The following is an 18,310-nucleotide window of genomic DNA, read 5'->3' as shown; positions in this document are numbered from 1 at the left end:
TCGCACCAGATGCGCCGCTAACCTGATTGCAAGTACTGCTCTTCGTGTAATGCTTGGAAGGCTCTGTGTGACCTACCGAGCGAGAGGCACATCCGTCGAAAAGCCTGTGTGCGTGTCGACGTCCCTTTCCCCGCGAATAAACTCGTTCGAATCGATGTTATCGAGGATGTCCAAGAAGGAGAATATTTACGATAATGATGACAGATCTCATTAAGTGATGTTCATGCGCAGATAGTAATTCGAATTACTTCAAGTTCCCTCGATCGCGTTGAGTTTTACGATTTTCATCGTTCTTTAAAAGCGTCTGTTCAACATGTGATTAAAGTCGTTAAGTGACATTTAATCAGCTTCCTCGAATTGAACGACTGTTTCGGCATGTTGGAAGCAATCGATGTGTCTTAGGGGGGCCAAGAACGTGAATCAGTGATTGATTTGGGTATGATATATTAAATAGTATATTGTGCAGAATATTGCAGTTTTCCAAAAATTGTGTATAAAAAGAGTGATAGAAATTGGATTGAGTTTTTAAAGATAAGTAATGTTTTGACAGATATCTCTCTCGCCCATATTATAGTTTCGAAGATGATAAATGCTATATCGAGGTCGCTTAAAGCCACGGCCTATTATGTCCACCTCAATGCACCTACACACGCGTAACGATCTGTGTCCACATCCTATCGCGATTTTCACGCCTAGTTTGGTATTGTGACGACAGGATAATCTATCGGTATTTCTCTTTTTTCGATCGTTATTTCGAAATGTACATATAAGATGTCCATATACGAATATCCAATCCTCGTATTCACGGTGACGTTTCAGAGGTATTTTATTTATGATGTTCTTTCTCTGCCTCTAAATACTATTATTCTATATATTTATATGCATGATTAATATATACGAAATTTTATAAAAATTAATTCTAAAATAATATAATTTTTAAAGAGAACTTTATTATAAACTGCAACATACTTTTTAATTTATATTTTTCATTAATTGTAATTTTTTTGACTATTGTACACGAATTATTTTAATTCTTCGAAATGGAAGAAAATTCTCTCAGATTTATATCATTTGTTTTTTAAATCAGAGGATCATATATTAAAAAGTGCGAAATGTCAAGTCAAACATTGTAATGACAAGGAAATTGATTTATAAATATCCTTATTCCCATAATTCCTTTAAAGTTTTCAAAAAAAAATCTCGCAAACGATTGAACATATCGCTTCACTCGATAACAAGAGTTAAAGATAACACGAGAGGTCGGAATTTGTGTAACCTACTGCGACACTTAAATCGCGACGAGGCCTAACGAGACGTTCTACTCTCCTCTCCGGATGACGCGCAGGTAACGTTGTCGGTCCACAAAAGAGACGGGAGCGTCTCGCAAAAATGTTTTTTGTCCCGGCGATCCGCCCGAAAATAACGACACGACGCAGAGATCAAAGCCCTCTCTCCCATTCCTTTCCACACAGCTCTCCACACCTCTCTAATCCCACCCACACTGCGGATGAAAAAAAAAAAAGAAAAGAGAGACAGAGAGGAGAAAGAGAATCCTCCCACGATTCTCTCTCGTCATGAGTCGACCTCGGGCGCCGCTCGCTCCTGTTTACGTGTCGCGGTCTCGATGTCTCAACGGTCTCGTCTCGTCTCGTCTCCATCTCTCTCGAGGCCCTCTCGAATCCCCGTTTCTCATCCTCCTCGCCGTTGTCCTGATTTTAGCGGAGTGTTGCGATCAGCATCCGCCGTTCTCCCTCTCTTTCGTGCTCAGTAACGTCTTCTAGCACGTGAAAACGGTGCGAATGGGCCCCTGCATCTCGGGGGCCCTATCGTGTGAAAGTTGCTTCTGCGACGGTGTTTTCTTTGCTACCTCGTAAAATAGCATCGGGGAATAAATGTGTCGAGGAGTATTGTTGTACAAGGTAAAGATGTTGTAACAATTGGCTGATTTCAATTATTATTATTATTGCATGGTGTATATGCGTATAATTAATTATATACGTGTTGATTTTTTATTGAAATAAAATTCGCTAAAATTATTTCTTGTACAAATATTTTTCTCGCACAAATAGATTTTTATTTTCGAAAGTATCTCTGTTTATTTTTAAATCATTGTATCTCACATAAGAAGAATGTTTTTTATTTTGACACAAGAGTCACAAGACACATATCTGTTAAAATAAAAATAATTCTTCGAGCAAACACGTATAAGTATAGAAAAATATTATAGGTGCTACGCTGCTTTTTAATGCCTCAGGTTCCCTATGTTTCGAAGACGATGTTGCTCGCACTCGCTCACCTTAAAACCGACTTCATACGCGAGTGCGGCCGAGGAGAAGGCGGCTATTATGTGTCGGCGACGACCGTGTGTGTGAGAGAGAGAGGGGCCCGTTTTATTTATCTCGTACAAGGATTCTCCGGCGTGCGATATATTCGCCTTCTTCGTCATCCACGCGTTTTGTCGATTGAAACATTTGAAACTGCCGCGCGGTGAATTGATATCGAAGACGGATATTCCGATCTGAAAACTTCCCTCGCATTTCTTCGCAGCAATAATTATATGTTAATAATCCGATAGTACCCAGGAATAAGTTGTGTGATTAATCTGTTCCCGGAATTCTGGTCCTACGATTGACTTACGCGCGGCATAAAAGACGTCTGCGAAAATTGACAGATGTCAAAATTTCACGGAGAGAGAAGGCGAGAAATAATTTATATGCAACGTCAAATATATATGTATCGAAAATTAACTATTCACGGAATGAGGTCAATTAGATTTCGGGAAAAATCTCCGAGATTCGGAGAAATTATCATTTCGTTTAATATATATATATATGAATTGACATTTCGCACTTTTTAATATATGATCCTCTGATTTAAAAAACAAATGATATAAATCTGAGAGAATTTTCTTCCATTTCGAAGAATTAAAATAATTCGTGTACAATGGTCAAAAAAATTACAATTAATGAAAAATATAAATTAAAAAGTATGTTACAGTTTATAATAAAGTTCTCTTTAAGAATTAAATTATCAAATTTCATATATATATATATATATATATATATATATATATTGGCAATATCTTGACGCGTCATTTATCCTTATTTGTCATATTTTGCTTGACTCGTCCCTGCATATTTTTCCCCATCCGCAGAAGATATTTCAACGCTCGTTGGCGAACACCATATATAAACACACTCCGGGCGGAGAATTACGCTTTAACGCACCCGAAATGCTTCGCCCTTACGCAATCTGAGCGAAGGGCTGCAACTTGGTTCGTGCCCCCATCGATCCCCCTGTGCGCGCGGGCGCGCGTTTCCTCCGTGCATGTGCATCCTCTTATAAAACGCATATATACACGCACATCATTATTTTCTTTCTTTCTCACACGGCAACGGCTGTACCCGGAGCCTTTTGTTGCGCGCCGAGTGGGCTCTAGTTGACGAAATATTGACATCCGAGAATAGAAACCCGTTGCGGGATCCACAGAGGGGTTCGTCTCTCTCTCTCTCTCTCTCTCTCTTGATCGAATGACGGAGCGGCGGAGAAGCGGAGAGGGCGAAAAGCAGCAAGCGGGAAGAGAAACGAAGGGAAAAGGCAGAGGCTGGGTCGCTCGTATTCAGCATGAATTTAAAGGGGGTGGGACGTGAATGACGTCAACCTCCGAATCGCTCCTTCTCTCTGTGCGCGCGCTATATCTGGACGTTTGTATATATATATATATGTATGCCTTTTCTTGTACGCGTGTATATATGTTATATACACGCACGAAAAACGCGCGCCCCACGTCGCTCCGGCAGATTGGGGAGGATAAACGTCGAACACGCACGGGTGACAAACGGAATATTATACGCTGGATACGCGATTGGGCGAAAATTATTTTGCGATCGAAAAGGTTGTTACATGGACGCGAGAGAGTGATGAGCATACACAAGACAGGGCAATGCATTTATATCGAATAAAACTGTGTGCATACGTTTGCAATAATGCAAACAATAGTAGTAAGGTACAATAATGGATCGCGTTTATTCGCGATATGACAAATTCAGTTCTCGCGTATTGTGATATCATAAAAATTCAATACCGAGAGAAACATCTCAAATTTTGCATTTGTGAATTAAATCTTTGTAAATTCACGCGAAAAGAATCATTAGTTTTTTATTTATCGCAAAATGATTGCTAAGGTCCGGAATAAAAAAAATGAATTATCGTTTAATGTTGAGTATCGGTAAATCAAGGTAATATAAACGAGAAGCGCGCTTAAAATCCCTTTTTTCATTTGGTTTTACGAACCCATCGAGTCTCGTTAGCAAAACGTCGCTTGTGATCATCGCTGCGAATACTTTGTATGCAGTTCCCAAACATTTAAAGCGCACGTGTTAATCGATCGATCGGTCTCTCCCCAACATTTTCCTAGACTGTTGAACGCGTCCCTGATTCTCGCCCCCTTCTCGTAGATCACGGACACGCGTTTACGTGCGCGCGTACCCGTAACCCGCCACGCCGTATTGAACGGAGAGGCTATTAAATGTGTTTTTGTTCGAGCGTCATAATCGCGTCTCGAGGACAACGCGTGTACGGAGAACCTCCTTTGTGCCAATCTGTGGCGAAAAAGAGCGAGAGAGGAAACTCTCTTAAATTCTCGCGGACGTATAATGAAAAAATTGCTTTGCAAACGATTCAAGTACAGGGTGTCCGGTAACCAACGATTACAAATGGATTCTTTGATCAATTTGGGAACGATTTTTCCTCAGCGAAAATGTCGAAAAAAGTCATCATTTTTTACAACTTTTCAATATTTGTCATTATGTATCTTTATAACTAAGCCTCAAATTAAAATTTTATTATAGTAAACTCTACCTGAAATTAACTGAAGAATGTAATTATGTTAGACTTTTAATTCGAAAACGTTTAGTTTTCAAAAAACCCATTTTTTTCAATCGCTTATAACTCAAAAATTATTGACTTCTCAACATTTTTGCTAAGGAAAAATCGTCTCCAAATTGGCCAGAGAATCCGCCCTTAATCATTGGTCAGTTAGTTACCGGACACTCTGTATATGCGTCTGGATGTGTTTGCTTCGTTCGCGCGCAAGAACCTGATTTTTGTTGATCTTATTCGCTAATCTGTTACCTGTCAAAACACCTGATTTACGGTGCTCTTAAACGTTGACGAAATAGACGTGATTTTCTATCGACGAGTGCGACAACGTTAATCCATTAGACGTGCGGCTTATTCGAAAGATTCGATTAAATATATATACTCGAGATATCGATCCTCCTTCGAGCACTCTATTAATAATTATCAAGTGCAGATAAGGCTTTGTTGTGAACATAAGGCGGTGAATAATCTGCTGAACAACTGGGACGAGATGTGTATATTCGTCTAAAGAATACATGGATATTCCAATTTTTTTTTTATTAGAGAGAAAGAAAGAAAGATTTATTATTTCAGGAGAAACTCGTTATCTCTCTCTTAAATAAAAACTTTGAAGAATTTGGAACCAGACGAACATATCCCTTCAGACTTAATTAATCTAATGAGCGTATTAAATAGATTACTATCGTATCTCTTTGAGGGAGTGTATTGAATTAAATTAAAAAAAAATGTGCACAGAGAAAGTATAATGACTAAGCATAAGAAAACTGCTTTCAAGCGACTAAAGAGTGTTAGTACACTAAGTTCAAGTGAGTGGAAGCGAGTCTGTGAGTGAGATCTCTCGATTTAAAATCCGACTTACTTTCCAATCTCACTCGCCGTTGTTATAAGTAGAAGCAAAAAATAAATTACAACGATATAAACAATGTATACATAATAGTATCAATTACATCATGAAATAATTTTTTTAATATAATGTTAAAAAAAATTCCTATATTTTATCTCATTTGTCATAAATATTAATTATTATGCTAAATCTATGAAATATATTATGAATTACTTTAGATAATATTATTACGAAATACACAATATGATACGATATACGTACCTATTATATGTACATACGTGAAAAGAGAGCAAGGTTTTCTTATCTATTTTTTTAAAACAAGGATTAATTGATCACAGACTCAATTTTATCAACATTTAATTAACTTCGTAACCATTGACATATTAATTGCGATTAAAATCACTACTTTTTCTAGAACACTGACAAAATTTATTGAATTTGAATAAATATTTATTTCAATAGTGCCTAATAAATCAATTATTTAAAACTAATAATATTGATTTGAGATGTGAAAAATATCTATTTTTATATAAGAAAATCCTTTTCACAACAGATAAAATTTATTTGTTTCAAATAAATCATGTATTAAGCAGTATTGAAATAAATATTTATTCATTTAATAAATTTTTTCAGTGCATTTGAGATCAAGAAGACATTTGATGTGTGATTTGTATACGATATGTACGAATAAGACGATTGATATGTAATCACGCGGATTCACGTAAAAGTGTGCGATGGAAAATAGTCAAGAAACTTCAGATGAGAACGTTTCTCTGCTTTTACGTAAAGCCAACATTACTTACGGAGTGACTACGAGAGGCGCAAAACTCAACGTATGCACGTGGTAATCCAATATCGCAAAGACACTTTCGCACGCGTGGTCTCGTCTCTCTAGCAACATTTATTATAGTGTTACCATGCAACAGTTGCTCCCGAGAACCTGTTGGTCGCGGCCAGTAATTTCTGTCGCGATTCGCGAGAAACGCAGTGCGCGTACGTGATGAAAAGAGTTTATTCGGAATTGGACTCGAATATGTCGATGACTGCATTTTGCGTTTTAGAGTTTGCAACGATGCATTTCGTTCCTTTCAGAGGATAGATTTTCGAAGTAATAAAACATGGTTCGTGTGAGAGAAAGTCGTATAAAACTTCTACCTATTCAATATGCTCGTATGACTTATGTTATTGATCCAAACATTTCAATTGGAGGGGACCCTTCTAGACAGGTCTCTCCTCTCTGCGTTATAATGTCCTTTGGAACTGTAATATTTTTTCCTCAGCCGTATATTTTTTTTCATTATCTGGATTTTTCTAAAAATTGCACTCTTACTTTACAATGTAATCATAATAATTCCTTTTCGATCATTTTTCTCAGATGGTACGATAAATTCGAAGAGTCTTTTCTATCCAAAAAATTATTTTAATCTTTTAATTTACCGTAAAAATATATATATATATATATTTTTGTACAATTGAGAGGGATAGACAAAAATTTCATTTTAAAAAATCTTGGATAATTTCGGAAATTTTTGAGTCGCCGAACGAGCTCTCGCGATTTAAAAAGCGTATGCGTGTTCGCCCCGAATACAAGTGCTTACTCGCGCGTATCCCATTCTTTTCGCTTCCTCGTGTTCGCGACGTGAGTCTCCTCGCGTAAAGTACGAGTATCCTGTGGCGCGGTGTAACGTCCGAGACCATCGGAAATCGTGCATCGGTGGAAGAACTCCCGCTTCCCGCCGGGTTCTCTCGCACGGCCGTCCGTGTTTGCGGCAGCCTGCGCGCAGGGTAAAGCACGTATTATGAACGCGCGCGCGACACGACGCGGCGCGGTGTGTGAATAGCGAGCACGTGCATTTCCCACAGAAAAGCAATGGGGGCCTATACGCGCCGCAGCGTGGCCAGCTGGGAATAACCGGGGTTCGGCTCCGCTCCTTCAGGGTACGTACGCGTTGTAGGGATGGTCGTCTTTTTTTAAAAGAAACATATCGATAATTTTATTCATCGAATCATTGTCGCCGCGATATTGATGCTACGATGAAACGGCATTGGAAATACAATTTGATAAACGAATGTGACTACACTGATTAGGGGACCTGATTATTTAAATGTGGTAACATTGATTTACTTTTAGAATTTTTTATTACTTAAAATTGGATTAAACATAGCTCCTTTTTTGAAAAGTCTATTTTTCAAATTACAATTTGTTTTTCCCAAAAAATAAAATATATTTATATATATATATATATATATTCATATTTGTTTTGAAAATTTAATATTAAATTTTTGATATAAGAAATCTCGAGATATATAATAAGGAATTTTTTTTTGTATTATTTAACTGACAAATTATATAAATGTGTGTGTAAATTATTCATAAAATTAAAAGAGAGATAAATTAATATATGCGTGTATGCATTTATTAGTTCATATTTCAAAAATATCAAAGTAAGTTTCCTCTTCTCTCGTATTATGAGATACCTTAATTTTAAATTTACGAAACAAGCAAGTATATGTTCTGTATTAATATCTTCAATTCTTATTGTATACAGCTGCTATAAACTTAAATTTATTAACACGAAGGGAGATATCGAACAAGAAATATGGCCTTCCCAAATTATTCAAGTATCGTAAATGATTCCAATATGTATTATTATTACGTTGCCGAATATAAAGATCGCGTGCCATACGTCAAAGACTATATATATATTGATTGACGGAAATCTATTCGTTCCTAGCAAGAATCGATTACATGAGTGTGATCTTGGCAAATGGTAACCACTTTTCTGTCGCAAATGCAAAAGTTCATACTGCCATTTAAACTCTTGGCAGCATATGATTGACGATGTATTATTATTCATTGCGCATTATGTCGCTGTAAATCCGATCGTTTTAAATGTTGACGTTGTATAATAACTATTAATCTCTGCCATTGCTTAGTATTAAAGTTAGGCTAATACTTTTTAATATTACTAAATGCATTTAATTATATAGTTAATTCAATGCATTAAATATACAAACATTTTATTAAATATATAATATTTAATGTTTATTTCAAAAAACTTGATAGGCGAAAGTTTGACGTTTTTGATATAAAAATGATTGATTTCGAACTCCTACATATTTTTTATTTTTATGATCATTTATATATTGATGTTCTACATATATTAAACCAGAATTAAACTTTTGTTTAACATATGTAGAACATCAATAGATGTAAAACATTTATATATTGATACATTTATATACAATATATGTAGAACATCAATATATATCGGAACATTAATATATAAATGATCATACAAGTAAAAAATATGTATACATTTATATATAAATATATATATATATATATAAAATATATTTTGCTATTGAAGTTGTACAGAAAGGACTAAAATATAGAGTTAAAACGTCAATCGTACGCTTGCATCACACTTTACTATTCGACTAATACGCCAACTCCGCAGTTTCTAACACAGTTATTTCTATTACGATCATCAATACACACGCATACGCACCGTGATTCTCCAAAAAGATAATTTTATCTCGCGGAGGGTTAAGATGAGTCATTTTCTCTGTTTCAGTGCGCCAATAAGCCGCGCGTTCGCATCTACCTCGTGCAGGCTGGTGGTCATTTATAGAGACAGAGAGAGAAAGCTTTTTCTCGAAAGATTGGTGGTGAGACCTTATCAACAACGGCGGCGATCGGCGTCGGAGTGCAGCCGTTATCATCCGGCTACCATAGCACAGTGCCACCCCAAAACGGAAGGGGTGGTTCGCCACTTCGTGTCGCGGCGATGGTAGCAGCTGCCTCCGCTACGGCCACCGCCACTGCCAGCGTGGTGGCCATGCAGGACCGCCAGGATATCCCCGCGCAATTCAATCAAGTAAACGTTTGACTAGCTCTCATAATAACGTTATCAGTGACGTTTATTTTGATTTATGTGTAGAGCGTTTATACCATATAGAATATAGTAAGTACCAAATTTAGTGTAAACAAATTTAGATGAAATCGACAAGATTCCTTATATACATACATTTCCATTGTCGTTATTTTTTTTAAAGCAAAATTCAAAGAAAATGTAAAAAGAAAAAAATTTATATTTTATATTCTGATATTTTAAACAAAAATTGAAGGAATAATCGGTGCATAAACATCAAAAAAAAATTTTTATTATATAAGCGATCTTGTTGATGCAATTTATCATGATTTATTAAATTATTACTGAGCAAAAAAGATTGCTACTACGAAAATGAATTTGTTATAATCTCGTAGTATTTACCTCAGTATCTAAATGCTTTGCGTTTTTCGCATAGAGTAATTTTTATTTCATTTAAAACTTTGATGAACTTCTAAATAAAAATGTGTCGATTTTTGCTATTAGATGCAGAGCCAACACGGAATGCCCCCCCAATCGTACAACTTGGGGTACGGCCAAAGAGGACCAATGACAGGAATGGGGCCAGTCGCGATGAACAACTTTAACGGCATGGGCACGATGAGCCCGATGCATACTATGAATTCCATGAATTCGATGAACAGTATGAATGTCGTGAACTCGATAAATCCTATGACAATGGGAGGCATGAACGGTATGAACAGTATGAATGCTATGAACGGAATGACACCCATGAACTCCATGAGCAATATGGGTAACATGGCCATGAACAACATGATGGGACCCAACAATATGCAAATGAATAAGATGCAGGTATTTATCAACGATTCAATCTAGGCAATCTAAATATATTTAATTGCATTTTTCCTTCATTTTACCGCATAATTCGCTAAAAAGACAACAGTATTACTTATTATTGAAATTATTTTGTACCTATCGTCATTTTTGATACTTAAAATTATTTTGAGCTTGTGTCAAAACAATTAGTTAAAGAAAGGCACTCCTTTGAAACGAATCTAAGTAATGTATACTATTAGGCTCAGCCGCATCAAGGCTATCCGCGAAGACTAGCGCCCTACCCGACCCCGAACATACACATGACGCAAAAGCGACAGCAGGTTCCGTACCCGAATCAGAATCCAGCGGCTATGCAGCAGAGTTTCAACGGCATGACAGCGTCACAATATCCGAACAACTATCCTACCCCGACGAGGCCGAACTTTCAGCAGCAGTATCAACCTATGCAAAACATGCATCCTACGGCGGCCGGTTTCGGGCCCGGCGCAATGATACGAGCGACGAATATGAGGCAAACAGGACCGGCTTACAATACCGCGTCTCAGACGGCCGCCGCGAACCAATATAACTACGGCGGTAACGGCGTTCCCGGTGTTTGCATGGTCCCACCCACCTCCGTCGGCAATCAATTCGTCGGTCATCAATCGAACACGGGATATGGCGGCGGTAACGCGTCGTACGGCGCGTCCAACGTAGCGACCAGTCAATATCAGCAAGATGTAGCGTCGATGAGATCGACGAACGGGGGTAATGTGAATTATCAGCACAGTCCTATTCCCGGCAATCCGACGCCTCCGTTAACACCCGCCACCAGCATGCCGCCTTACATCAGTCCAAATCCGGATATCAAGCCTAATTTCAACGAAATGAAATCGTCGAACAACATTCAAAGTAAGCACATATATTTAGAGCTTTACTAATTTTTTGGTAACAAATTATATGGATAATTCTATATGGGTGAGTCTATATAAATGAAGGATATATCATATATATAATCAGAGAATAATATTAATTTTTCTACTTTTCAATTATACGAGAGACTATTTTGTTGTGTCAGATTTGACACATTTTATATATATAGTTTATTAAGTAAAATAGTTAATGCGCGCTTATATTATACACATGTAAATCCTACTGTTTCTAGATGATGAATTGAGACTAACATTCCCCGTGAGAGATGGCATTATTCTTCCGCCCTTCCGTCTAGAGCACAATTTGGCTGTTAGCAATCACGTATTTCAACTGAAGCCTACAGTACATCAAACGCTAGCATGGCGGTCGGATCTTGAGCTACAGCTTAAGTGTTTCCACCATGAGGACAGGCAAATGAGTACGAATTGGCCGGCGAGTGTGCAAGTCTCCGTTAACGCGACTCCTCTCGTGATCGATCGCGGGGAGAACAAGACTTCCCACAAGCCCCTCTACTTGAAGGACGTCTGTCAGCCAGGAAGGAACACAATACAGATTACCGTAGCTGCGTGTTGTTGTGTAAGTTGTGTGAGGGCGCCGATGATTAAAAAATCTTTTTTAAACGAGGTAATTTAAAAATACAAAGATATTCTCTCAGCATGCTCGGGTTTTCGTTTCATGATATCAATCGCTTTGATGTCAATTCAATATATTATGTAAAAAATATAAATAAATAGGTGATATATTTTTTCATCTGTTTATTTATCTATTTTTATTTATTATTATTTATCTATTATTATTTGTTATTATTTATTATTATTTTTTATTATTTATCTATTATTATTTATTTATTTATTTGTTATAAATATTGTTTCTTTCTTTTAATTTTTTTGTTCTGTTTTTTTTGTTTTTTTTTTATTTTGACACACTTTGTTTTATATGTAGATAAAGTATAATTTCCAGTCACATCTATTCGTACTCCAACTGGTTCATCGACCCAGTGTACGAAGTGTGTTACATGGATTGTTACGTAAGAGGCTTCTGCCAGCGGAACATTGTGTGTCAAAAATCAAAAGGAATTTTAATAACACATTGAACAATGGTATACAATCGGACAAAGATGTAGTGGAACAAACAGCACTAAAGGTAAGATTTAAAAAGACATTTTGTTTTTTATTTTGCAGGTTTTTTTATTTGATTCCGAAATTCTAATGTGATATGTTAATTATGATTTAAGAGAGAAGAGTCATGCGCATCTTGTTATGTGCAGGTACCTTTAAAATGTCCTATCACCTTCAAACGTATTACACTGCCAGCTAGAGGACACGAGTGCAAGCATATACAGTGCTTTGATTTGGAGTCATATTTGCAATTAAACTGTGAACGAGGTAGCTGGAGGTGTCCAGTATGCACGTAAGTATGACTAAATCACTGAAAATTCTAACGGAGAAAAATGAACACAAATAAATTGTTGCGTATTTTTTATAGGAAACCTGCGCAACTAGAAGGTTTAGAAGTCGATCAATATATGTGGGGTATTTTGAATACATTAAATACCGCGGAAGTTGATGAGGTAACGATAGACGCGCTCGCAAATTGGAAACCAACGAAGAACTTAACCACTATTAAGTCCGAGGAAGAAAACGATTGTAAAAGAACGACCAAGGCTATGTCACCGGGTAGTATGAATATGCCGACTATGAACAGTTGGGATATGAATCCAGTTATGAGTCCTTATATGAATCCGCCCGATATGAACAGTATCGTAAGCGGCTCGATGATGAACAACGCATCTTCAACTTACGCGAATAATAGTATAAATCACAGGAATACGTCAGGTGGAACATATGAGATAAACTCTGGAACAAATACTATCGGCAATAATGATTATGTCAGTGGAGCGGGTCCATTGTCGCACTTAAATGAATCCGTTAACTCTTTAGATCCTCTCAATGCTATGGAAAAGTCGCTCAATGATCAGGTATGTTGCATGTATTGCAATATTGACGTATTCTAACTAAAGCGATATACAAATGTAAGGAAATGGCAATGACTAGACTTCAGATTAAATGCAAATTGCATATTTACTTTTTGTATATTGTACGAGAGCATTAATAATGTGAACAAATTATTTTTACAATTAATTAGTTCAAAATATAATTTCTTCACATTATTAATGTTCTTGTAAAATATGCAAAACGTAACAAATACGCAATTTGTATATAGTCCGAAGTCTATGAAACTGACAGTGTTAAATATGACGTTTATAACATATATTATAGATGCCACATACTCCGCATACGCCACACACTCCGCAATCTACCCCTCATACACCGGCTGGTGGAGCCAGCGGTCCACCAAGTGTTCCGCCTGCATCGCAAGAATCCACAGGAAATCATAACACTTCCGGCAATACGAATATAAATAATGACACCGCGACAGACATACCATCGGATTTAAATTTCGATCCCGCTGCAGTTATAGACGGGGAAGGTACCGGTCAAGAAGGATTAAATGTAAGTATATTGTATCGTGTCAAATAAGAATAAAGAATATTTTAAAAATTATTCAATAACGTATTGTCTAATATTACAGCTGTTGCCAGACAATGTGGACGCAATGGAACTACTCTCGTATTTAGATCCACCGGAGCTAAATACTCCACCTAGTAGTGGCGCTAGTAGTGGTAATCCTTCGAGCAATGATGACCTATTGGCACTCTTTGAATAAGGAGAAAAAGGGAGAGATACGAAGCGAGTGGATATCTTGTGACGATGTAATCAAACTATGACCCCCCTCCCCCCTCTCACTTTGGAATAAAGTGATGAGAGAGTTGAGATCTCACTGCAAATGTAATTTTTGACTATTTTTGCGCAAATTTTTCAGGATTTTATTTCCTTACATGAATTGCGCAAAATATCCAATTTCTCACACTCTAATAGCGAGAAAATACTTCTCATAAGTCTATTGGATGCAAGGATTTGCGGTGAAGAAATTTATATTTTTGCGCAAATTTTTCAGGATTTTATTTCCTTAAATGAATTGCGCAAAATACCCAATTTCTGACACTAATAGCGAGAAAATACTTCTCATAAGTCTATTGGATGCGAGCATTTGCGGTGAAGAAATTTAAATTTTATGGGGGTCACTAGGTGCTCTCACCTAATCAATGGTACAAATAATCTTAGTTATAATTATAATATTCCTATTCAAGTTAAGGTTAAAGTTCTAGGATTAAAGAAAACGATTTTTAATGATAACACTCCATACTAGCACTTCCGCTGAAGATATTATTGCATAAACGGCATTTTACTTTTTATCGATTTAAATTGTATTATAAAAAGTATATTTTTAATAATTGCATTCAATAATAAACCAAATATTTTAGAAATCATAAATTTTGAAACAGCATTTTAAATAACAAATAATATTGTAATAGAGACATTCTCTCAGTTGATGTTATAAATCATGATGATGATGATAGAAAATGTTTATTAAAAGATTCATATTCTGAATCTACTTTAAGAATGTATTTTTCTATATATATATATATATATATATATAATATGTATTTCTATAGATATTCATTTTATACATGTACTTTTTATCAGAATAATAAATGATAAATTAAATAATGAATAAAAAAATTTAGCTCAAATTGTTTCGAATATTTATTTGAGAGAAGAATTATGCAACTAAATTTTACATATTTTATATTTTTTAATTATATATTAAATTCGCTGTTTATGCAATAAGATCTTGCTCAAAAACCGGTCTATTTGCATTCAAGGTAGACCTACGTCACAACAAAAAGATAACTGTACAGAGCTACTTTTGTAAATAATTTTAATCGAAGTAAGGAAGATATTCATCTGTTGGGAATTCCTCGACTATTGATGGATATTATGCATATAGTGTTCCTTTCCTTTAGATTGTAGTAACAAATGGAAATGAATAAAACTAGGGGATATCGGGCTTCACACTGGAAATTTAATAACAATACATATGATGTATCTCCAGAGATAAAAATAAACATAGGTTACATATATAAAATGCAAGATAGAATGAAAGAAATGAGATTGATATATGTAGTGCTTTTTAAAGTTAATAATTTTATTAAATTCTAGCTGCAGAAATATCACACGTGCACACAATTTTGAAATATACATTCAATATATAGTGTGTCTTATTTAAAAAACATTTTTATTATTAAACAAATTTTTACATCATAATTTTCTATTTTAAACAAGATTTAAAACCTTGATGAGAAAAAGGAAAATAGGTTTTTTCTACGCTTTTTTAATATTGTCAATCTCTAAAGATACATCAACATATGTATTTGCACATATAGAATTTATTTTCACATTTTGATGTGTATCGATATACCTTGTATTTTGAATCGGTTTGCTAGACGCAATTATATTTTTATATGATGTAAACTATTTTCATTAGGTTAAAATATTTCTGTGCTTTTTTAATATATTTCTGTGCACTTAAATTTTTTTTATCGATTTACGACGGTAAATTGCATCGGTTATTGGCGTTAAGTAAATTTTTTCATTATATGATACTTGATAAGAGATATTTTTTTAGGAAATACATCAGTCGTGAAGAGTGAAAGATTTAAATTCTGCAGAAAGTTAATAGCAATATTTACGCAAGGCCTTAAGAGAAATCGTGCACTATAATCCACGTATAATCAAATTTTACATAGGGGGAGGAAGAATCAAAACTATTTCATGGGAGAAATATATTGCAGAATAATTATGCACGGGCGCGCTTAAACTTATTATTTACATGGAATCGTAAATTAATGATCGCAATTGCAATAACTCAGCATGCGAAAATAAATTCTATATATCTTCTTGTACAGTCTAGCGGTAAACCTGATTTGTCGTATTAAAAACGTATAAATCAGAGATATATCCGTATATATATATAAAAATATATATGTATATATATATATATATATAAAAAGATACTGCCAGAGTGATACCGCCCAAGGCCCCCTGCTTGTGTAGTGGTTATAAACATTTATATCTTTTGTGATTAAAAGAGAAGATATATATAATACTTAAAAACGCGACACGTATAGATTATACAGATTTTATATAAAAATGTATTTATATTCCAACGTGTGCAAAACGCGCTAGCGCACAATGAAGGATTAGAGACAAACACAGTCAAGTTTCTATTCATATAACTACTACAACTATTATTGAGATTTAGATTTTAATATTACTTGTATTAAGCGCGACTCTTGTATATTATTTGTATATATGATAAATAGAATAATAATATAAGAAGAAATGGCAGATATATACTTATTGGCCAGTTATAATATAGCAAAATAATTCTCCTAATTATTTCTCAGAACCAAAACATACACGAGATGTATGAGAATACTTTAAACTAGAGAATGTAACGTGTAAATGATTGATGAATGGGGCTGACGATAACAAGTACAGTCAAATATTGTACTGTTATTTCTAATAGAATTATTACTTACTTGATAAAAAAACATAATTACCTAAAAAAGTTTATTCAAACTGTAAGCTTTACTTAGGATTGCCAAGAAAAAGTAGTATACGCAACATTGTTGCGATTGTACATAGGCAATGTTTACCTATACCTAGCTAATAATACCCCTAAAATACACACTACACTGTCTTACAATTAGTTTATGAGAGTCGTTGAGATTTATAGGTATTTCGCGAGAAATTAAAGAATGTGAATAAATTGAACGTAAGGACAGAAATTGTCAGTTACATTTATATAATAATTTACATGGCGTGATCAGAGTGTTTGAGAAATATGTAGATTATATGTAGATGTCAAAAAAATCATACGCAATCATCGAGGCTATCTTGGTTTTTTTGATTAACGAAGTTGAATTATTATGTTACTTTTTGCGATTTTTTGCATATGAGAAATGTGGATATATATGTATTATTGTTTAACGAAATTCCTACAAAAATCTCTCTGGCTCTAAGATTACAATATCTATTTATCTATCGTTAAGACAGGCCTATATAATTTCATTCTACAATGTTCTGCGAATAAATTAAACGACCGCGGATTACGAGAAGGCCTGGAAAGTTGTAATAACGAAACAAAGTATTTTCATGTAATATTTTATGTGATCGTATCGACTCATGGTGTATCGGCTACACCAATCATACAAGCTCCAGTATAAAATAACGTACGATATATATCAAATTGCATTTATAAAAAATTATAATACCTATTACAATTAAAATAGGAATATTACAAATTTATTTTCACTGTTCCAAGATTTTTTAACTCAAATTATGTTAAAAAATTTATGTTTCTGTATGTAATCTCTGTTACTTTTTGATCAATGCAAAGAGAGTTCGTTTAGCAAATACATCATGAGTATTGGTATCGATCCGTATCACAAGGTCTATTCGTTTTGACTTTTTTGCGTATTTTGCACTATTAAATGAGTTGCTGTAATTTTTTGTATTACTATTTGAAAAATGAAATGTGTATATTCGGTCTTTTTGAGAGCAAATAAGAGGAAAGAAATTAAGTGCAGGAGCTACAACTTAACGAACAGACCTACAATTTGCTCTCTGTAAAACGGAAATGCGTATTATGAATTAAATGAAAGAAAAGAAACACTCTGATATATCATTGGTTACATACACATAATAAATTTTAATATACAAAGACCAGTTTTTAAATATGTATGACAGACACAACATTGTTTCTTGATAACAGTTAGAATCATTCAATAAAAAAGTCATAAACTAATAAATAAACTGTGAATTTCATTTATTTCCGACAATCTTTGAAATATTATTATAAAATAATGTAGGGTAAGTATTGGCAATGTTATAATATAATTATTCATTTTATTAATAATGCCAATTTAATTATAAAATTTTATTAAAGAGTTATGACATTGAATATATATTTAATTATTTAAATTAGCTTAATTCTGATTGTAAGAATTATTGCT

At 34.8% G+C, this 18,310-nt stretch overlaps 1 protein-coding gene across 8 annotated transcripts in view; it reads left to right on the top strand.

Moving 5' to 3' along the window:
• Positions 1-18,110, top strand: part of tna (Zinc finger MIZ domain-containing protein tonalli) — a 37,522-nt gene extending 19,412 nt beyond the window's left edge. Inside the window, exons 2-10 of one of the 8 annotated variants that reach the window (XM_085484611.1) lie at positions 9,304-9,606; positions 10,105-10,431; positions 10,656-11,307; positions 11,561-11,904; positions 12,271-12,471; positions 12,563-12,738; positions 12,814-13,306; positions 13,608-13,841; positions 13,921-18,110. In XM_085484611.1, the coding sequence (XP_085340737.1) occupies positions 9,517-9,606; positions 10,105-10,431; positions 10,656-11,307; positions 11,561-11,904; positions 12,271-12,471; positions 12,563-12,738; positions 12,814-13,306; positions 13,608-13,841; positions 13,921-14,055 (2,652 nt within the window). In that variant the 5' untranslated portion in view covers positions 9,304-9,516 and the 3' untranslated portion in view covers positions 14,056-18,110. The other 7 variants (XM_085484609.1, XM_085484608.1, XM_085484610.1 and 4 more) reach the window with 7 other exon arrangements.
• Positions 18,111-18,310: the final 200 nt, after the last annotated feature.

This window comes from Nylanderia fulva, unplaced genomic scaffold (assembly GCF_048542155.1).
Source record: "Nylanderia fulva isolate GAGA-0341 unplaced genomic scaffold, ASM4854215v1 Scaffold30, whole genome shotgun sequence".
In the NCBI taxonomy this organism is placed as follows: Eukaryota; Metazoa; Arthropoda; class Insecta; order Hymenoptera; family Formicidae; genus Nylanderia; species Nylanderia fulva.
This window is presented reverse-complemented; position numbering and strand designations above follow the sequence as displayed.